Genomic DNA, 20,686 nt, shown 5'->3' with positions numbered 1-20,686 from the left:
TTTTAGGTGACTCAGGGACTTTACTTTAAAGTTTCCCTGTCTTCACAACTCTGACTCACCGTATAGTATCCTGTCTCTGTCACCCCAACATCATCTTTCTCTTTCACTCCCTCTTTCCTTATGTATCTCTCTCTCCCTCCCTCTCTCTATCCTTCCCCCTCCCTCCATCCTGCAGGTTTCCAGCCCACACCAACTTCTTTTTCCCTCCCTCTCTCTCACTGCATCTGTCCCTCCTCCGTGCCAGGAGGCCAAAACCACTGTCGCCGCCACTACACACCACACACACACACACACACACACACACACACACACACACACACACACACACACACACACACACACACACACACACACACACACACACACACACACACACACACACACACACACACACACACACACACACCAGCTCAAAGGAAACGGTCAGAGAGGAGGCCAGCGTGCGAGCTGTACCACGTAGGGAAAAAAAAACAAATCCATCTCCCCCTCCCAGCCCATTTCACCCTCCCTTCCTGTCCCCTTCACTGGAACCGCCATGACGACTGGCCACTTCACAGCAAGCCCGTAGGGAGACAGCTGAGGAAGTTGAGGGAAGAGCAGAGAGAGGTTGTTGTTTTTTTGTTTTACTTAGTAACAAAGACATTTAGTACAAACAGATTGTGACTCACCAGGAAAGGAATAACAAATGAATTAAATTGGACCGTTATTGTTTGAATGCCCTTATTGAGGGACTGAGATGATGATGTAGGATGATGTTTGGATGATATACAAGCAGCACTACAATCCTATGGAACTACCGGTTAGCAGATTATGACTGGTCCAGGTTTACTGCTATGCTACACTGTTGTAGAATGTGAGCATGACGTATTCATCCATGGATGTCAGCTAGCTAGCCAAGACTAGCTTAGCCTTTAGCAGAAAGGTCAAAGCATGTTTCCAAGGCTGAGATTGAACGTCTTGTCACTTTAGCATCAGATTGGATGGCAAGACGTTTTCTGCGACATTTCAACGCATGCAAACTAAGCATGAGCAATTCCGTTATTGAACTTCTCAAACTGCATCCTTTCAGGGGAGCCATGGACACTAAATAAGTTGATCCGGCTATGCCTCGGCATTGGCTTTTAATTAACTGTCAGTGGTACTGAACACAGTGAAGAGCCTCCTCTGGGTACACAAGTTCATAACTTATTAATAATGTATTTACCTTTACAAGTGTGAACATCACTAGGGTACAAACTGGGTATGTTTGACTAATTGACACACCCTGGGACATTGGAGGATGAAATATCTCTATTTGAACAGTGCCTAAGCAGTTGAAAGACTTACTCCTTACTCTACTTACTATACACTACTATATGGAGGCTGCTGTTCCACCTAATCATACCCAGCTTCCAATCGGCTCATTCATTCCCCCACCTCTCCCCTGTAACTATTCCCCAGGCCGTTGCTGTAAATAATGTGTTCTCAGTCAACTTACCAGGGAAAATAAAGGTTAAATATACACATATTGAACTGTAGGACGAAGGCTGACCAGTCGAGTGCCACTGGAGATGAAATGAAGCTCATACTTGCCAGCATGCAGATATTCTAGCTGCACTACTTCAACTAATTAGTGACTCTGGGGTACATGCTGGCCGCTCTACAAATAGATTTGATCAAGATCATCATGAAGAGAATTATCAAGGGATTGGTCTGAGTACCGTTAAAGTCTGAGTACTCCTTTTCTCTGGCTGAGCACTATGCTGGTGTGAGAAATGAAGTGAGGGGTTAGGTTTCCACCATGTTGCTTTTACATGACAGCATTTAGGATGTGTCATGATAACCTTATAAAGGAGGGAAGGAAGGAAAGGAGGACGGATGGAGAGAGAAATTAGGTGGAAGAAAGGAAAGACGAAGAATTGAAGGGAAGAAGGAAGTGATTGATAAACTAATCTCTATCAAAAATAATACAAAATGGCGTGCAAAGCAATGAGCATACATGAACAGTTTCAGCGCCATTTATATGACCAAGATGAATCTCACCTTCAACAATATTAATTGGACATATACTCTTTAAATAAAAGGGTGTACAGGAATAAGTGATGAATGCTTCTGCTTGTGAGTAATAATCTGGTGAAATAAGTTTTTAGCGTAGTATGGGGTAACAGAGGACTGCATGTGGAAGGAAGGAAGCTGGGTTTGTTGGCTAACTACTTCCCATCATTCATTTGTTCTCTCAGTTCCCGCTCAGCTCCATCCTCTGGTAACATTACTATAATGACAGAACCTCATGCTGCGCAATCAATTTCTCTGATAAATAATAATGATGAAGCCCGCGCTGGGCGCCTGGCGACATGGCAGATTTCTGCTTATAACGAGGACCATTTTCATCATAACCGTTATGGATGCCTGCCATGGGACGGCGGTGAATCCTGGGTAATATTTTCCTGATGAGACGTTTGCAAGGAGGGAGGGTAAACAACTTTACATATGTGCTTGTTTAAAAAATGTATGAATGGTGATAGAATGCTTCACATTAGAAAGTAATATCTACTGGGTTGTCTGTGACAAACTGACAACAATCCTAATGACACTATTCAGTATTCACAATGTCACTTGATTGCCTAACTGTTTAAACATACGTTGGACATTTGTACTGCAAACAAACACCATAAAGGATCTCGCCATTTTTCTCACTTGTTGTTTCGTATTATAAGACTAACACAGTTGCCGGCTTGTAGAGCAGACCAAATGTATAATTCTGGGGAAGCACACATTGTTAATACGTCCTTGAATCAAGAGTCCACAGAAAGAACAGCTGTTATAAAAATGTATTTAGAATAAAACATATGTAGCCATATTACATGTAGTGTGGTCAATTTACACCGCATACCTCAGGCAAGACCATCATCATCATCTCTATCATCAGTCCAAGGACATAGTTGGAGGAGGTTATAGTAGTGTTATTTAAACAAACAAGTTTTACAGGATAGCAAAGCACAAAACACGACGCATAACTCTGAGAGAGACCAGTGCTAGAGGTCTGACAGGGGAAAATCAAAACATACAGACACGGTATACTGATGATGGGCAGCAGGCCACAGACCCATCGGTGGTAAAGTAATAGGATGTGTTTTATCTACTAGGTATCTCCCCAAAGCATGTACACATCTATAAGCAACACACTTAGAATGTTTTTCGGTTCGTTTTCTTGTCACGAGTACAGTAAAATTGAAATGAAACGAGCTACAGACCACGCAAATGAAAAGGTGTTTGTGTCTGAGGTAGCAAGGCAATCATGGCTTTCTTATTATTTTTTTTTACATCGATTTATAAAACTATTCTACACAATGACCTCTTACAATTGCCACTTACAAACCCGATTATTTCTGAACAGCTTTAAATTCAATGAATTTATTGTTTCCACTATCTCGCCTTAATACAACAATCCAAATGAATTACTACAACGGTAAACCAGTCTGCCACACTTGGAGTGACAACTGTATAGGCACAGAAGAGGTTAAGTTTACATTGCAATTGCGGCCGGCATGACAACTCCGACAGAAAAGCATTATTAACGCTTTAAAGAGGAAAAATATTTTCAAAAACAAACGTGAAGCTTCAAGGACTAACACAGAGCCGATTGTCTAAAAGGATCATTTGAGGCGATAATCTTAAATTGGGCCTTCTCTTTCCCAAATCAGAGAGAAAAACAGTGAACATGTCCATCGTGGAGACGGCAGAGGGTACAAGCAGAGGGAGGCAGTGGAATAACAACAATGTAAACAGTTTGATTCCCAGTTTAAGCAGAACAAAACAAAAGCAACAAAAAAATTCCCAAAAAGCACATGCTCTTATACAAAGCCCCCGAACTCCATAACAATCGGCATGTTCTTAAAAATCACTGACAAATGTTTAACCGACTCCAGGTGCAATCTACAGTTCATAAAATGTACATTTTGCATAGTACTAGACGATGACGACGTGGTAATAGCAGTAAAGTTCTGTATGTCTTTGGGTTTTAGGGAGGTCTCTTGCTAGGGGCTCTAGCTCTCCGTCTGTCCGCCAGAAAAGGGAGAGCGTATAAGCTGTGTGTTTGGGAATGTTTCTCTCTCTCCGAAAGGAACTTTCTGAGGATCCTCACATCACCTGAAAACAGAGATAAAACACACACATTACATAGCAGACCATCCACATACAAACACACACACACACTGGTGAGCACACACATGCACACAAATTAGCTATACTAAACAAAAATGATCAAGAGCAAAAAGTGTCTCCTCCTGACATTTCTCTGTCAGAATAATCACTGAGGTAAAATAAAATAAACTCTTTCAAAATGTCACGCCCTGACCTGCTACACCATAGAGAAACAAGGGCTCTCTATGGTCAGGGCGTGACTAGGGGGTATTCTAGTTTATAATTTCGATGTTGTGTTCTAGTTTATATTTTCTATGTTGGTGTTTTGTATGATTCCCAATTAGAGGCAGCTGGTAATCGTTGTCTCTAATTGGGATCATATTTAAGTAGATATTTTTCCCATCTGTGTTTGTGGGATATTGTTTTGGGTTTGTGCAGGTGCACCACGTAGTCACGTTTAGGTGTTCGGTTTTATATATTTTGTTTTGTTTAAGTTTCTCTTTGAATTGAATATGTGGAACTCAACATCCGCTGCGCCTTGGTCCCGTTCTTACAACAGCCGTGACACAAAATAAATGTGTCTACCCACAGTTATTTCTATATGGGGAGGGAATGAGAGTTCAGGGATGCATAGAAAATACATATATTTTGCTGTGTTTTGATATAAACCACACACATCAGCAGATAAAGTATCAGAGGCTCTTAAAATGCAATCAGGGCATGTTGGAAAACAGACTGGCAGTCTCTCAAGCCCTTCACAACTCATTTAGAGAGAGGAGACAGGAGACATAAGGGACGCAGATGGGCACTAAGGATTCTGGGAGAGGCTTTTAAAGGAGTCTCCTCTGAACAAGAGGCTGGGATCTGAATGGACATTTCAACATATTCAACTGTACTCTGGGGTTAGAGGAATTTACAAGAACTACTTTTAATAGAGTTACAATGAACACAAATATGAACACAACATGTAAAGTGTTGGTCCCATGTTTCAAGAGCTGAAATACTCCAAGAAATGTTCCATACGCGCAAAAAGCTTATTTATCTCAAATGTTGTCGTTCTACATTCCCCTCTCCCTCAGTGACATGAATAATGACATGAATAATAATAATTCATATTTTTTCAAGTGTAGAAGTCAGAACCCATCAGTATAGATAAGAAAGGAGGGAATAAAATAGATAAGTGGCAAATGTGTGTTGACTATGGGTGCATATTAAGAGGACATAAATACCAAAACTGACCCAGGTTTAATTAAATCTGTGAAAAAAAATCAGATAGCACTGGCTAACATAATGGACATCAAGGGAAGAAAAAAAATACTGGCGAGGGAAAAGAAATTGGCTCTTGTGAAGGAGCGGCCAAATACTACTACGTAACAAATAAATGGTTTAACTGACTGTAAGGCAATGGGAAGAGTTGAGATGAGCTGAGATGTTATTAGGCGAGAGAGAGAGAGAGAGAGGGTGGGAGAGAGAGATAGAGAAGACGACACAGTAATTAGAGTAACAGCAGTAAACTTGTTTGCTGGTCTACAGCGCCTCAGAATCCATCTCTGCCTCCATATACAAGTACATTTCAGTGATCTATTTTATTTTCTGTGTGTTTTGTTACTCCCTCCCCTTTGTCCTATCTACTGCCCTTGATAAGCACAAAACTGCCATTCTCCTCCAGAGAGTGCCTGAATCTCTTGTACATTCAGTTCATTGAACAGTTGGAATGCATGCCAAGTAGCTAGCGGCAGTATACCTGTTTTTCTCATTTGCACATTCACCCATTCCGAAATGAGCCCCAGCTAATTTCCTCCTATCAGATCCTGAGTGCAGCGGATATTATGCAGAGGGATGAGAAATATAGATTACCTGTGGTCTCGAGGAGAGGCTTGAAGCTACAAGAAAAGCAGAAACAACTTTGTGAGAAAAAACACAATATTGACCCTCTCCCTGCACCAACACTGCTCCTACACACACACACGTGCGCGTAAACTAAGTAAACTCAGAAGAAACGCCCTCTCACTGTCAACTGCGTTTATTTTCAGCAAACTTAAATATTTGTATGAACATAGCAAGATTCAACAACTGAGACATGAACGGAACAAGTTCCACAGACATGTGAATAACAGAAATTGAATAATGTGTCCCTGAACAAAGGGGGGGGTCAAAAACAAAAGTAACAGTCAGTATCTGGTGTGGCCACCAGCTGCATTAAGTATTGCAGTGCATCTCTTCCTCATGGACTGCACCAGATTTGCCAGTTCTTGCTGTGAGCTGTTACCCCACTCTTCCACCAAGGCACCTGAAAGTTCCTGGACATTTCTTGGGGGGGGCCTAGCCCTAGCCCTCACCCTCCGATCCAACAGGTACCAGACGTGCTCAATGGGATTGAGATCCGGGCTCTTCGCTGGCTATGGCAGAACACTGACACAGGAAATCACGCACAGAATGATCAGTATGGCTGGTGGCATTGTCATGCTGGAGGGTCATGTCAGGATGAGCCTGCAGGAAGGGTACCACATGAGGAAGGAGGATGTCTTCCTTGTAACGCACTGCATTGAGATTGCCTGCAATGACAACAAGCTCAGTCCGATGATGCTGTGACACACCACCCCAGACCATGACGGACCATCCACCTCCAAATCCTGCTCCAGAGTACAGGCCTCGGTCTAACGCTCATTCCTGAGAACAAAACGCAACTTTTCTGAGAAGAGCACTTTTTGCCAGTCATCCCACTTTTTGCCAGTCCTGTCTGGTCCAGCGATGGTGGGTTTGTGCCCATAGGCAACGTTGTTGCCAGTGATGTCTGGTGAGGACCTGCCTTAACAACAGGCCTACAAGCCCTCAGTCCAGCCTCTCTCAGCCTATTGCGGACAGTCTGAACACTGATGGAGGGATTGTGCGTTCCTGGTGTAACTCGGGCAGTTGTTGCTGCCATCCTGTACCTGTCCCGCAGGTGTGATGTTCGGATGTACCGATCCTGTGCAGGTCTTGCTACATGTGGGCTGCCACTGCGAGCACGATCAGCTGCACGATCAGCTGTCGATCAGCTGTCCGTCCTGCCTCCCTGTAGCACTGTCTGCAATTGCAATTTATTGCCCTGACCACATCTGCAGTCCTCATGCCTCCTTGCAGCATGCCCAAGGCACGTTCACGCAAATGAGCAGGGACCCTGGGCATCTTTCTTTTGGTGTTGTTTAGAGTCAGCAGAAAGGCCTCATTAGTGTCCTAAGTTTTCAGAACTGTGATCTTATTTGCCTACCGTCTGTAAGCTGTTAGTGTCCTAACGACTGTTCCACAGGTGCATGTTCATTAATTGTTTATGGTTCATTGAACAAGCATGGGAAAAATTGTTTAAACCCTTTACAATGAAGATCTGTGAAGTTATTTGGATTTTTAAGAATTGTCTTTGAAAGACAGGGTCCTGTAAAAAAGGGACGTTTCTTTTTTTGCTGAGTTTATTATCTATTAGTGTTGTTGAGATCATTGTTGAAATCTTTGAGTCATTGCGCCTGCCAAGTGAGCAGTAAAACCAGTATTGATACCCACACAGCATCCTGTAGATTACTTTTAACTAAACTCCTCTTGCCCAGGAAAAGGTAAGAGCAGAGGGAGGTAAACAGAGAAAAGATGAGAGGGAGGTAGAGATAGAGGATTTACGACTGCACTCAGGATAAATGGTGTTGATCTGTTCCAAGACGTCTGCATTGTCAGAGCTTCTGTTGTGTGAGTGGTACAACAGCTCATCTGAAACACACACAAACAGTTTAACACACCGTGTGTGTGTGTGTGTGTGTGTGTGTGTGTGTGTGTGTGTGTGTGTGTGTGTGTGTGTGTGTGTGTGTGTGTGTGTGTGTGTGTATGTATGTGTGTCGAACCGACCTGTGTTTTCGGTGAGGGCCCTTCGCTCTTGCATGCGGGGGGACGACACTCCATTCACCCTGGAGTCCATCTCCGGCTGAGAGAGAGGAAAAACGATGAAAGATAGATGGAGTAGTAAAGAGGGCAAGGGAGGAGGGGGAAAAAACAAGAGGAGGGATTGAGGTTCAAGTAAGACGAGAAGAGGCTAACAGAAGAATCGAGAGAAAAACAAGAACAAAGTCAGAAAGAAAAATAAAGAACAGGGAGGGAGAGAGATAAGGACAAGCATCATTACTAAAACATGGAGTCCTCACTCTTCATTATTTATAGTGGCATACTTCACTTGTGGAGGCATCAAACAAAATTTTGCTCTGCATAGAAATCATCAGTCACATACAAGGAAATACCACACAGTGTGACACGATGGGGCTGGGATCAAATATGTCATCACGTGTAGTAATATTTACATGTGTCTATTGCCCTGTCCCAATTTGTGTCAAACACCGCCACTCCCTGTCTTTGAGTTCCGCTAAATATCTAATGGTTTGGATTCTTGTTAGTTTAATTCGATGACTTTTAGTCATGAAAAAGTCGAATTATTTCATGGGGAACTGGCTTAGAAACTTCTGTGAATCCATGTTGTGTACTTGGCTAAGGCATTTCAGTTACCATGAAAAAGAAAGAGAGAGACATAATACCAATAAAATGGATAAACAAAGTTAATACTGTAAGACAGCATACTCAACATGTTTTTAAGGATCTTCAAGCAAACTTGACAGTTCATCAATGCAGTAAAAGCATGAATGTATGAACACGCACGCACACAGAACAGGGCACCTGATATCCACTGGCATTTACTATCTAGTCCAATATGCCCCTTAGCTTTCCAGAGACAATCAAATTAGCCTGCCTGCCTATCCCATCCCTCGCTCCTCTCCTCTCTCCCCGTCTGTACAATCTCTGGCTCGTCTCCTAACTCCTATTCAGTCCCCAGCGGTATTAAAGGTTAACGTGATGGAAACCTCTCCAGAGCTTTCACACAATGTCTGTAGGGTTCACTGAAAATTGCACTGACTACACAGAGCTCTCTAATAAAACCTGAACATGCAGTACAAAATATCATATTTTTTGTTTAGCGTTTATTACAATTTATTCGGATTTAGAGGCCTACATTGGTATTTTGGGTAATTTCCTACAGACAAAATCATGGATACATTTTTATGTCTCTGTGTGCAATTTGAAGGAAGTTGAAGGTAGCATATCATTAGCCCAGCTTCTCCTCTTCTTACTACTCCTAAACTGGGTGGTTTGTCATTTAAGGTCTTACAAAGCTATACATAGCTATCAATATTTTAAACACCAGTTAACTGTGCTGATAATTTAAGAAATAAGATTCTATCAACTTCCTCATTTACGGACTACTTTGTGTTCTGCCTGCGCTCTCTTCCTGCAAGGCTTGCTGGGGTTTTGTAAACAAAACTCCCAGGAGACAGCCAGCTGTTGCGTACTGTAGCAGCTAAAGTAGCTAGCTTTCTTCGTATTGGTAAATCATCATAACATTTGATAAATCATGTCGGACTTTGAGATATCTTTTCTTTTATACAGAGCCATATTTATTCGACGCTGAGCAACACAGAATGAGGCTGAATCAACAGAGCCTGTAGCCGAGCTACCAGGAGCAGTGGCAAATACCAGGTCTGAGGGGGAGTGGTGGTGCAACTGCGGGGCTTGTCAACCCATGGCAACCAACGATGAGTGTTTGTGCTGCACAGAGTGGGACTTGTTATGCCATAGATTGGGGGGCTTGATATCTGCAGCAAAGATAGCAGCACACCCAGAGATTGTGTAACAAACCTCGAAGACTTTTCTGCGCTCATCAATCCTGGAGTTGAAAATAAAACTGGAAGAAGCAGCTCATACCTGCTGGACTGAATGGACACCTGTCAATCAAGTAAGTGACATTATTCTTGCTTGTCCCAGCACAAAGTAACAAAATATAAAGAAGATAATCTATTGGTAACCTTTGCTTTATAATTGCACTCAATTCACAAATAACTTATATTTGTTCGTAGTCAATACAGGCTGGTTGCATATCGACTGGTGTTGGAGTGGGCACTGAAGGGAGAGAGACTGGGACGAGGGAAAGGAAGACTCTTGCCTTAATGTGGAGTTTGTGCAATTCGGTGCAAATATCCCTCACCGACAGGAGTCTACATGGGATTCAAGGAGGCTGAGGATGTAATGGGTCTGTTGTAATTATACTCTTATGATTCAGCTTCACAGCCAGACATTGCTTGACCAATTTTATCAAATCAACTCTTTTTGTTACTATCTACTATAAGTGATTCATTACAGTATGCCACATGAGATAGTGTTGTATATGAAATACAGTATAGCAGTCAGATCAATGTATCAGTAACATTTTAATACTAAAGATACATTGGTAAAAGCCAAGAAATCATAGTGTAAACCAGGGATGGGCAACTGGCAGCCCACATGGTATGGATGTGGGTACGCAGACCCTGTGAGCCACTGCAGCCCCTCGTGAGGATTTCAGATCTTCTTTGGCCCCCACCCCTATCAATGTCATTCTGTTAGACAGTAGCCTGTGGAATGGCAGACCAATCAGGACTAATTTCTCACCAGCCCCACCATTGTCTTAGCCAATCAAGTGTAGCCAGGAAGAATCCTCCATAATTATTATGACTTATTCATATTTACAGATCATATTTACAGATCACCTATGAGTTTGTTATTAAGGTTCAAGAAGGCATTTCTGCAACCAAAAAATGTATACATTTTCAAATGTTTCCTGTCAATTAGGAACATCTTTCTTATGCTTCACTTCAGAGATCCATACACATTTGGTTAGCCATAAACTGACACTGATGAGCTAAAAAGATTAATAAACATTTATTCTGTAAGGGGTGCGTACTGTTGGCAGAGAAGTCAGGCGCAGGAGAGCAAAAACTGTGTTACAACGGCTCAGTTTAATAATAAAAATCACCGTAAACAGAACAATAAATACAATGGGTACAAAACCCGTCGCACACCAGAAATATTGTGCACAAGCACTTACAATAAACAATTCTGAACAGGGACATGGGGGGAACAGAGGGTTAAATACACAACATGTAATGATGGAATTGAAACCAGGTGTGTGGGAAGACGAGACAGAACAAATGGAAAATGAAAAATGGATCAATGACTACTAAGAAAACCAGACGATGCCGACCGCCGAACGCCGCCCGAACAAGGAGAGGAATCAACTTCGGCGGAAGCCGTGACATATTCTGTGAATGTCAGAGAACTACAGAAGGCACATTTTTTTTATAAATCTTATTTGAACGACTTATATCTTTTGAATGATTTATAATCTCGTTCAAACAACGTAGTACAGTTTTAAAAAATAAATAATGTTCATTGTGGCTGAGTCAGGATCTGGATATCTGAGGACTCTGTGTATGCATGGATGTGTCTATGCTTGGATGTTCATGTTTGTGTAAGATACCGGGCTGTGGTGTGTGTCTGTGCATGAGTGTGAGTGTGTGTTTGTGAGTGTGTGTCTTGCAAGGTTTAAATGAGCCCCTAATCCCCTAAAAATTAGCCAAGTCACCTTTTCTCCCCCAGGCTGAGATTACTTAATACTTTGCCTCTCAGCTTTCAGCTCCAGGGCCCTGGGTCAAAACCTACCTGCCTGCCGTTTATCTGCTCTGATTGACTCTGTTTGGTTGGAGAGATTTTATTTCCACACACCTAAAAAAAAAATCATCCTAATTTACTGAGCATCAGGCGAGGCATTCACAGAGGAAAGAAGGATAGGTTACTGGAAAGGGAGGGATTAGGAGGCTGGTTGCAATATGATCAGGTTCTAACTTTATAGGAATGAGTTATAAAACAAACAAGGACACTTTCTAGGCTAAGAAGGATGTTTTGTTGTTGTTGCATGATCAGTGCAATAGAAGTAATGCCACAGCTGGAACATGCATGTTTGTCACTCTGTGTGTGTTATCAACACACATATTGCACTAACAAGCTGTCTGAGTTGGTGTGTGTTCGTATACTGTATGTGTCCCTCTATGTGTTCCCCACCTGGTGCAGTAGTTGTCTGAGCCGGTGGAGCTGGGACTCTAGCTGTTTGTTGTGCTCCTCCAGTATGTGCATGCGGGCCTCCAGACGGCCCTTGTGCTGCCGGAGCAGTTTGGCCTCAGCCAGCAGGTCAGCCTCATCAGGACCCCTGGGGTGAGATGACCCCTCAGGGTCCCAGAGCCCCACAGAACCAGGCCCCCGCTGACCCCCATGCTGCTCCTTCAGCTGCTCATACTCCCTCTGCAGGGTCCTTGGGGAGACACACAGAGATAGGCTTAGGAAGATGCAGGAGTCCGACACACTGCACATGCAGACGCACACACACATGCAGACACACAAGCACACACATACATACACACAGTCACTACACAATCGTGCTCACACATATTGTATGATGAGCCCAATAGTACTACTAGAATCTCCCTCTACCCCTTCTCTGTCTCAGTGAAATCTTATCTGAAGCCACTGTACAAAGAGGTCCTGGCCCTGTTTTTATCTGTGTGTATAGAGCCGTAGGCTCCAGACTGACTGTATTATTAATTTAACTGGCGTTTATAGCCTGGCTCATAGAGCAGACTGTGAGCAGAGCTAAATCACAGACACAGCCACTGCCTCAGACAGAGAGAAAGACACAGCAGCTTCAAATACAATGGAATGCTGTCATCGCTGACCTTACACCACCCCAATTCACTATTCAAAGAGGGGGGGAGAGAGAGAGAGAGCTGACTGAGACACCCTGAGGTGACAGTGTGTATGTGTGTGTGTGAAAGTTTGTCTTGGGTAAAGAGAGAGCGAGAAGAGATGAGGAACTATGAGAAGAAGACACTGGGCATCACTTTTGGTAAGACAACCTATCCCTTACCACTGCTCGTCCTCCAGACGCTGGATGATTCGCTCCAGCTCTCCCCACTCCTCTCTCTCCACGGCCTGTAGGATCTGGGCAGGGCTCTGGGACTGGCTGCAGGGAGACACCTCCCCCCCTAGGTTCTGGCAGTACTGCAGGATCATAGCATGCTCATCATCCCTATGGGAGAGAGAAGAGAAACTAATCAATACTAATTAACTGCATGACTTTTACGGGTTATGTCTTGACTTTTGATTTGAAATGTGTCTATGTCCTGACCTCCTTTTTAATATGTCTTATGTATGTATGTATACTGTCTGTTGGATATAATGTTTTCATGTTTATATATTCACCTGGACAGGAACTGCACATGTAAATGAGCTGTTAGCTAAATCTGGTACAACACATCACTTCTCACATCTGAGACTTATGTTTTGATGTACATTGTCGCTGCTCAAATAAACGTAATAAATAAATACAGTGCTTATTGTCATTCTACAAGAGTTTCATTATATTAGATGGATTGTGTGACAGTGTGCTCCACCTCGAACTAAGTTTACGTTCAAAGAGTTTATCTAAATAGTCTTTGGTAGTTCCACAACATGGGCTCAGTGGTTTTGACTTTAGCTTTGGCTAGCTGTTGTAGGACTGTACTGTATGGCTGGGAGCTAGATCCTCTCTGCAACACAGATCTGACAATCTCCACCATCAGATAAACGCATGAGAGCGATAGAAAGGAGGGAGAGCGAAGGGGAGTAAGGAGAAAGGAGACAGACATGGAGAAAGAGTGCTTTCCTACACAACAGCAAGAGGAACTACCCCTCCCTACCTTCAGGCTATGCTCAAACCCAACTCCAACTCAGCCCCTCTCAGCTACTTTACCTTAAAATGTAGTTTGTATGTGATATGTGGTTGTCCCCACCTAGCAATCTTAAGATGAACGCACTACCTGTAAATCGCTCTGGATAAGAGCGTCTGCTCAATTACTAAAATGTAAAAATGTAAAGAGAAGGAAGGATGGGTCCACGTTTTTCTGTGTCATATTTGAATGATCTGAGATGCGGTAGCAGGTCTTCCTAAACCGCAGCTATCACCTTCACTCAACCCCCCCCCCACACACACACACACACACACGCCCAGGGATTAAACCACAACAAACCATCACACATGCATGGAGGGGTAGGATGATTCAGCCACCTGTCCATTACCACAGGAAGTGCCATCCATCGGCAAAGCCACACTGACAGCCAGAGAGACTGTTTCCATTTGGCCAACTTGAAAGCAGTGTTTTTAATTGAAACTAGACGCCATGTTGGCTCTCCCAGGACACATTCGATCCATCCCTTCACAATTTCTATTGCCAATCCAATTCTCATTCTATGGCTTGGCTGGCTAGTTACAGTGCTTTCAGAAAGTATTCATACCCCTGGACTTATTCCAAAATGTGTTGTGTTACAGCCTGAATTGTTGTTGTTTTTCACCCATCTACACACAATACCCCACATTGAAAACATATCTTTTAGACATTTCTGCAACTGAATTGAAAATGAAATACAGAAATACTGTATCTCATTTATATAAGCATTCACACCCCTGAGTCAATACTTTGTAACCGCTGTGAGTCTTTCTGGATGAGGCTGGGTTTTCCACACCTGGATTGTGTAATATTTGGCCATTATTCTTTAAAAAAGTATTCAAGCTCTATCAAATTGGTTATTGAATATTGCTAGACAACCATTTTCAGGTCTTGCTATAGATTTTCAATTAGATTTAAGTCAAAATTGTAAACCTGCCACTCAGGAACATTCATGGTCTTCTTGGTAAGCAACTCCAGTGTAGATTTGGCCTTGTGTTTTAGGTTATAGTCCTGCTGAAAGGTGAATTCATCTCCCAGTGTCTTATAGAAAGCACATAACCAGGCTTTCCTCTAGGATTGTGCCTGTGCTTAGCTCTATAGCATTCCTTTTAATCCTAAAAAACTCCTAGTCCTTGCCGATGACAATCATACCCATAACATGATGCAAACACCACTAGGTTTGAAAATATGAAGATTGTTCCTCAGTAATGTGTTGTATTGGATTTGCCCCAAACATAACACTTTCTATTCAGGATAAAAATGTATTTGCTTTGCCACATTTCTTGCAGTATTAAATTAGTACCTTGCTAAACACTATTATTGTCCATGCAACTTATTATATGACTTGTTAAGCACATTTTTAATCCTGAACTTAATTAGGCTTGCTATAACAAAGGGCTTAAACACTAATTGACTCAAGACATTTCAGCTTATAATTTTTATAAAAAAATGTAATAATAATAATCTAAAAACATAATTTAACTTCGATATTATGGGGTATTATTGTGTGTAGACCAGTGACCCCCAAAAAATCTAAATTTAATCCATTTTAAAATCAGGCTGTAACAAAAAATGTAACACAAAACATCTGTAATGACTGTTATTGTCAGTCTATGGCAAGGTCAGGGCCATGGCTTGGCGCATGTACCGCTAACTGTGTTGTTAGCATGGCTAGGCTAAGCAAACACCATCTGGCTAACACAGCGCCAAACTCCTAATGTACAGCACCCAGGAGCCACATTTCAGAACCCAGACACAGCATTCCATAAAGTCCCAAGTAGTCAGGTACTCATTAACATTACATTCATATTCAGAGTGTTTAGTAAATGAAAGAATTTGTGGATAAAGAATGCTTTGCTTCACAGGTAATTTCAGTTCTATTGTGTTCACAAGAAGGTAGACTCCTAATGGATTCATGGCCAAATATGGCTAAATGGCACTGATGACATAATAGAATATTGCAAGGTTAAACAAGGTGGGTAGGGAACTTGTTTGTCTATCCTTTATTAATGACCAAAATTGTCCCAAAAAATTGGCATAAATTCAAATAAATATATGTCAGTTTTACTTTAGGACCAAAATGCTGACCGTGGCACCATGCAGGTTGCAAAATAGTGGGGAAGAGATTTTCGATGTGCCGATTCCGTGGCACATAACATCTTCCATCCAAGATGGCGTAACAGTGCAGATGTGTTTGTTATTGTCCTGTGGAAATTGATTTTTCCCCCATTTATTTTGTACATATTTCAAAATATTTCAATCTCTTTTTTCATTTCTAAATTAAATATACCTTCCGGCAACCCACCTCACCCAATGTGATACGGATCTGCTATTTTTAGACCTTATAGCTAGAACCTCTATCAGCAGCTAGCCATCAGATGCTAACCAGCTAATTAGCTACTAGCTATTTAGTCGTTGTTAGCCACTGCTAGCAGGCCTTTACCTTTAGCTGAGCCACTTTTAGCCTGGATAATACCCGCCAGTCTGCACAGCACGATATCAACCCTGAGCATACCGGACTGCTTTTCTCCACTACATCATCAGATTCCTGCCGTAAGCTCTAGACCATTACTCCATATCATCGCAGCTAGCTAGCTGCTACTGAGTGGCCAGCCCTGAAGCTCCCGGCCTGCTCAGTGGACCCTATGATCACTTGGCTACACAGCTGATGCCTGGTTGTTCTTTAAAAGTAATTTCCTCACCATCTTAAAAAGCATGCCCCTTTAAAAACACTCGGCTACACAGTACAGGATGCATGGTTGTTCTTTAAAAGTAATTTCCTCACCATCTTAAAAATCATACCCTTGGTTCAGAACAGATATAGCCCTTGGTTCACTCCAGACCTGACTGCCCTCGACCAGCACAAAAACATCATGTGGTGTACTGCACTAGCATCGAATAGTCCCTGTAATATGCAACTTTTCAGGGAGGGCAGGAACCAATACACACAGGCAGTTAGGAAAGCAATGGCTTTGTCAAACAGAAATCTGCATCCTGCAGCTCTAACTCCAAAAAGTTCTGGGACACCGTAAAGTCCATGGAGAATAAGAGCACCTCCTCCCAGCTGCCCACTGTACTGAGGCTAGGAAACACTGTCACCACCGATTAAAACCACAATAATCGAGAATTTCAACAAGCATTTCTCTACGGCTGGTCATGCTTTACTCCTGGCTACCCCAACCCCAGCCAACAGCTCAGCAACCCCACAGCTACTTGTCCAAGCCTCCACAGCTTCTCCTTCAGCCAAATCCAGATAGCAGATCTTCTGAAAGAGCTGCAAAACCTGGACCCGTACAAATCAGCTGGGCTAGACAATCTGGACTCTCTTTCTAAAATTATCCGCCGCAATTGTTGCAACCCCTATTACAAGTTTGTTCAATCTCTCTTTCGTATCATCCGAGATTCCTAAAGATTGAAAAGCTGCCACGGTCATCTTCAAAAGGGGGTGACACTCTAGACCCATACTGTTACAGACCTACAGTATATTCATCCTGCCCTGCCTTTCCAAGGTCTTCAAAAGCGAAGTTACCAAACATTTCACTGACCATTTCAAATCCCACTGTGTAATTTGATTTCCGAGCTGGTCATGGGTGCACCTCAGCCACACTCAAGGTACTAAACGTTATCATAACCACCATCGATAAAAGACAGTACAGTGCAGCTGTTTTCATCGACCAGGGCTTTCGAATCTGTCAATCACCGTATTCTTATCAGCAGAATCAACAGCCTTGGTTTCTCAAATGACTGCCTTGCCTGGTTCACCAACTACTTCTCAGATAGAGTTCAGTGTGTCAAATCGGAGGGTCTGTTAACCAGACCTCTGACAGTCTCTATGGGGGTACCACAGGGTACAATTCTCGGGCCGACTCTTTTCTCTGTATATATCAATGACGTCGCTCTTGTTGCGGGTGATTCCTTGATCCACCTCAACGCAGACAACACCATTCTGTATACATCTGGCCCTTCTTTGGACACTGTGTTAACTTCTTGGTGACAGGGGGGCAGTATTGAGTAGCTTGGATGAATAAGGTGCCCAGAGTAAACTGCCTGCTACTCTGTTCCAGATGCTAATATATGCATATTATTAGTAGTATTGGATAGACAACACTCTGAAGTTTCTAAAACTGTTTGAATGATGTCTGTGAGTATAACAGAACTCATATCTCAGGTGAAAACCTCAGACAAATCCAACCAGGAAGTGGGAAATGTGAGGTTGTGCTGTGTCTATGGGGCCATATTGCACTTCCCAAGGCTTCCAGCAGATATCAACAGTCTTTAGAAAGTTGTTTGAGGCTTCTATTGTGGAAGGGTGTCGAATAAGAGCTGTTTCAACAAGTGGACTAGGCTGAGGCCAATCAGTTGTTTACTGCGAGGTCACGCGGGCACGCCGTTCCTTCTTTTTCCTCTGTAATGAATACGCTATTGTCCGGTTGGAATATTATTGAAGATTTATTATGAAAAGACCCTAAGGATGATTGTAAACATCATTTGATATGTTTCTACAAACTGTAATGGAACTCTTTTGACTTTTTGTCCGAATTTTGCGCTCGCGCATTGTGCCTTAATAGTGAACTAAACTTGCAAACAAAACGGAGGTATTTGGACATAAATCTGGACGTAATCGAACAAAACAAACATTTCTTGTAGAAGTGGTAGTCCGGGGAGTGCATTCCGACGAAGATCAGCAAAGGTAAGTGAAGATTTATAATGCTATTTATGACTTTTGTTGACTCCACAATTTGTCGGGTAACTGTATGGCTTGCTTTTGTGGCTGAAACGCTGTTCTCAGATGATTGAATATTGTGATTTTGCCGTAAAGCTTTTTTGAAATATGACACAGCGGTTGCATTAAGAACAAGTTTATCTTTAATTATATGTAAAACATGTATCTTTCATCAAAGTTTATGATGAGTATTTATGTTATTTGATGTGGCTCTCTGCAATTTCTCCGGATGTTTTGGAGGCATTACTGAACATGGCACCAATGTAAACTGAGGTTTTTGGATATAAATATGAACTTGATCGAACAAAACATACATGTATTGTGTAACATTGAGTCCTGGGAGTGTCATCTGATGAAGATCCTCAAAGGTTAGTGATTAATTTTATCTATATTTCTGCTTTTTGTGACACCTCTCTTTGTTTGGAAAATGGCTGAATGCTTTCTGTGACTAGTTGCTGCCTTAACATAATGATATGTTCTGCTTTCCCCGAAAAGCCTTTTTGAAATCGGACACTGTGGTTGGATTAACGAGAAGTGTATCTTTAAAATGGTGTAAAATACTTGTATGGTTGAGGAATTCTAATTATGAGATTTCTGTTGTTTTTAATTTGGTGCCCTGCAATTTCACTGCCTGTTGGCGAGGTGGGACGCTAGCATCCCGAACGATCCCAGAGAGGTTAACAATCCTCCAAACGAGCTTCAATGCCATACAACACTCCTTCCGTGGCCTCCAACTGCTCTTAAATGCTAGTAAAATTAAATGCATGCTCTTCAACCGATCGCTGCCCACACCCGCCCGCCCGACTAGCACCTCTACTCTGGATGGTTCTGACTACAACTACAAATACCTAGGTGTCTGGCTAGACTGTCAACTCTCCTTCCAGACTCACATTAAGCATCTCCAATCCAAAATTAAATCTAGAATCGGCTTCCTATTTCGCCACAAAGCCTCCTTTACTCACGCTGCCAAATATACCCTCGTAAAACTGACTGTCCTACCAATCCTCGATTTTGGCGATGTCATTTACAAAATAGCCTCCAACACTCTACTCAGCGAACTGGATGCAGTCTATCGCAGTGCCATCCATTTTGTCACCAAAGCCCCATATACCACCCACCACCGCGACCTGTATGCTCTCGTCGGCTGGCCCTCGCTACATATTTGTCGCCAGACCCAGGTTTATAAGGTCTCTATGGCTCCAGGTCATCTGTAAGACCCATGGCTCCAGGTCAGTCTTTGCTATGTAAAGCTCCACCATCTCAGCTCACTGGTCACCATAACAACACCCACCCGTAGCACACGCTCCAGCAGGTATAACTCACTGGTCTTCCCCAGAGCCAACACCTCCTTTGGCCACCTCAACTTCCAGTTGTCCGCTGCCAATGACTGGAACAAATTGCAAAAATCGCTGAAGTTGGAGACATATCTCACTCACTAACTTTAAGCATCAGCTTTCTGAGCAGCTTAACGATTGCTGCAGCTGTACACAGTCCATCTGTAAATAGCCCATCCAACTACCTACCTCATCCCAATATTGTTTTTAGTTACTTTTTTGCTATTTTGCACATCAGTATTTCTACTTGCACATCATCTGCACATCTATCTCTCCAGTGTTAATTTGCTAAAATGTAATTACTTCGCTACTATGACCTATTTATTGCCTTACCTCCATACTCCATTTGTTCAGATTGTATTTAGATTTTTCTATTGTTATGGACTTTACTTTTGTTTATCCCATGTGTAACTCTGTGTTGTTTTTGTCGCATCTTTGCCAGGTAGCAGTTGTAAATCAAAACTTGTTCTCAAATGGCCTACCTGGTTAAATAAAGGTGAAAAAATAATAAAACTTAGAGTTTTTCAATTTAAATTATACAAATTCTTGCCAAACAGCATGTTATGTAAAGTTGAAGTTGGAAGTTTAATCCTAACAAAAATTCCCTGTCTTAGGTCAGTGAGGATCACCACTTTATTTTAAGAATATGAAATGTCAGAATAATAGTAGAGAGAATGATTTATTTCAGCTTTTATTTCCTTCATCACATTCCCAGTGGGTCAGAAGCTTACACACACTCAATTAGTATTTGGTAGCATTGCATATAAATTGTTTAACTTCTTATGGGCAGGTGGGACGGTAGTGTCCCACCTGGCCAACATCCTGTGAAATTGCAGAGTACAAAATTCAAACTACAGAATTATAAATAT

At 42.3% G+C, this 20,686-nt stretch overlaps 1 protein-coding gene across 1 annotated transcript in view; it reads right to left on the bottom strand.

Annotated features, from left to right (window-relative positions):
• Window positions 1-2,795: 2,795 nt before the first annotated feature.
• The window catches only part of LOC135564238 (utrophin-like), a 71,679-nt gene continuing 53,788 nt past the window's right edge, over window positions 2,796-20,686 (bottom strand). Inside the window, exons 8-13 of the mRNA XM_065008494.1 lie at window positions 12,923-13,084; window positions 12,064-12,310; window positions 7,993-8,068; window positions 7,771-7,857; window positions 5,980-6,005; window positions 2,796-4,128 (exon numbers count right to left, since the gene is read on the bottom strand). Of these exons, the coding sequence (XP_064864566.1) occupies window positions 4,120-4,128; window positions 5,980-6,005; window positions 7,771-7,857; window positions 7,993-8,068; window positions 12,064-12,310; window positions 12,923-13,084 (607 nt within the window). The 3' untranslated portion in view covers window positions 2,796-4,119. The remainder of the gene's footprint in view (window positions 4,129-5,979; window positions 6,006-7,770; window positions 7,858-7,992; window positions 8,069-12,063; window positions 12,311-12,922; window positions 13,085-20,686) is intronic.

The sequence above is a fragment of the Oncorhynchus nerka genome, linkage group LG24 (genome assembly GCF_034236695.1).
Source record: "Oncorhynchus nerka isolate Pitt River linkage group LG24, Oner_Uvic_2.0, whole genome shotgun sequence".
In the NCBI taxonomy this organism is placed as follows: Eukaryota; Metazoa; Chordata; class Actinopteri; order Salmoniformes; family Salmonidae; genus Oncorhynchus; species Oncorhynchus nerka.
The sequence above is the reverse complement of the archived record's forward strand: the minus strand, read 5'-3'. Positions and strand labels throughout refer to the sequence as shown.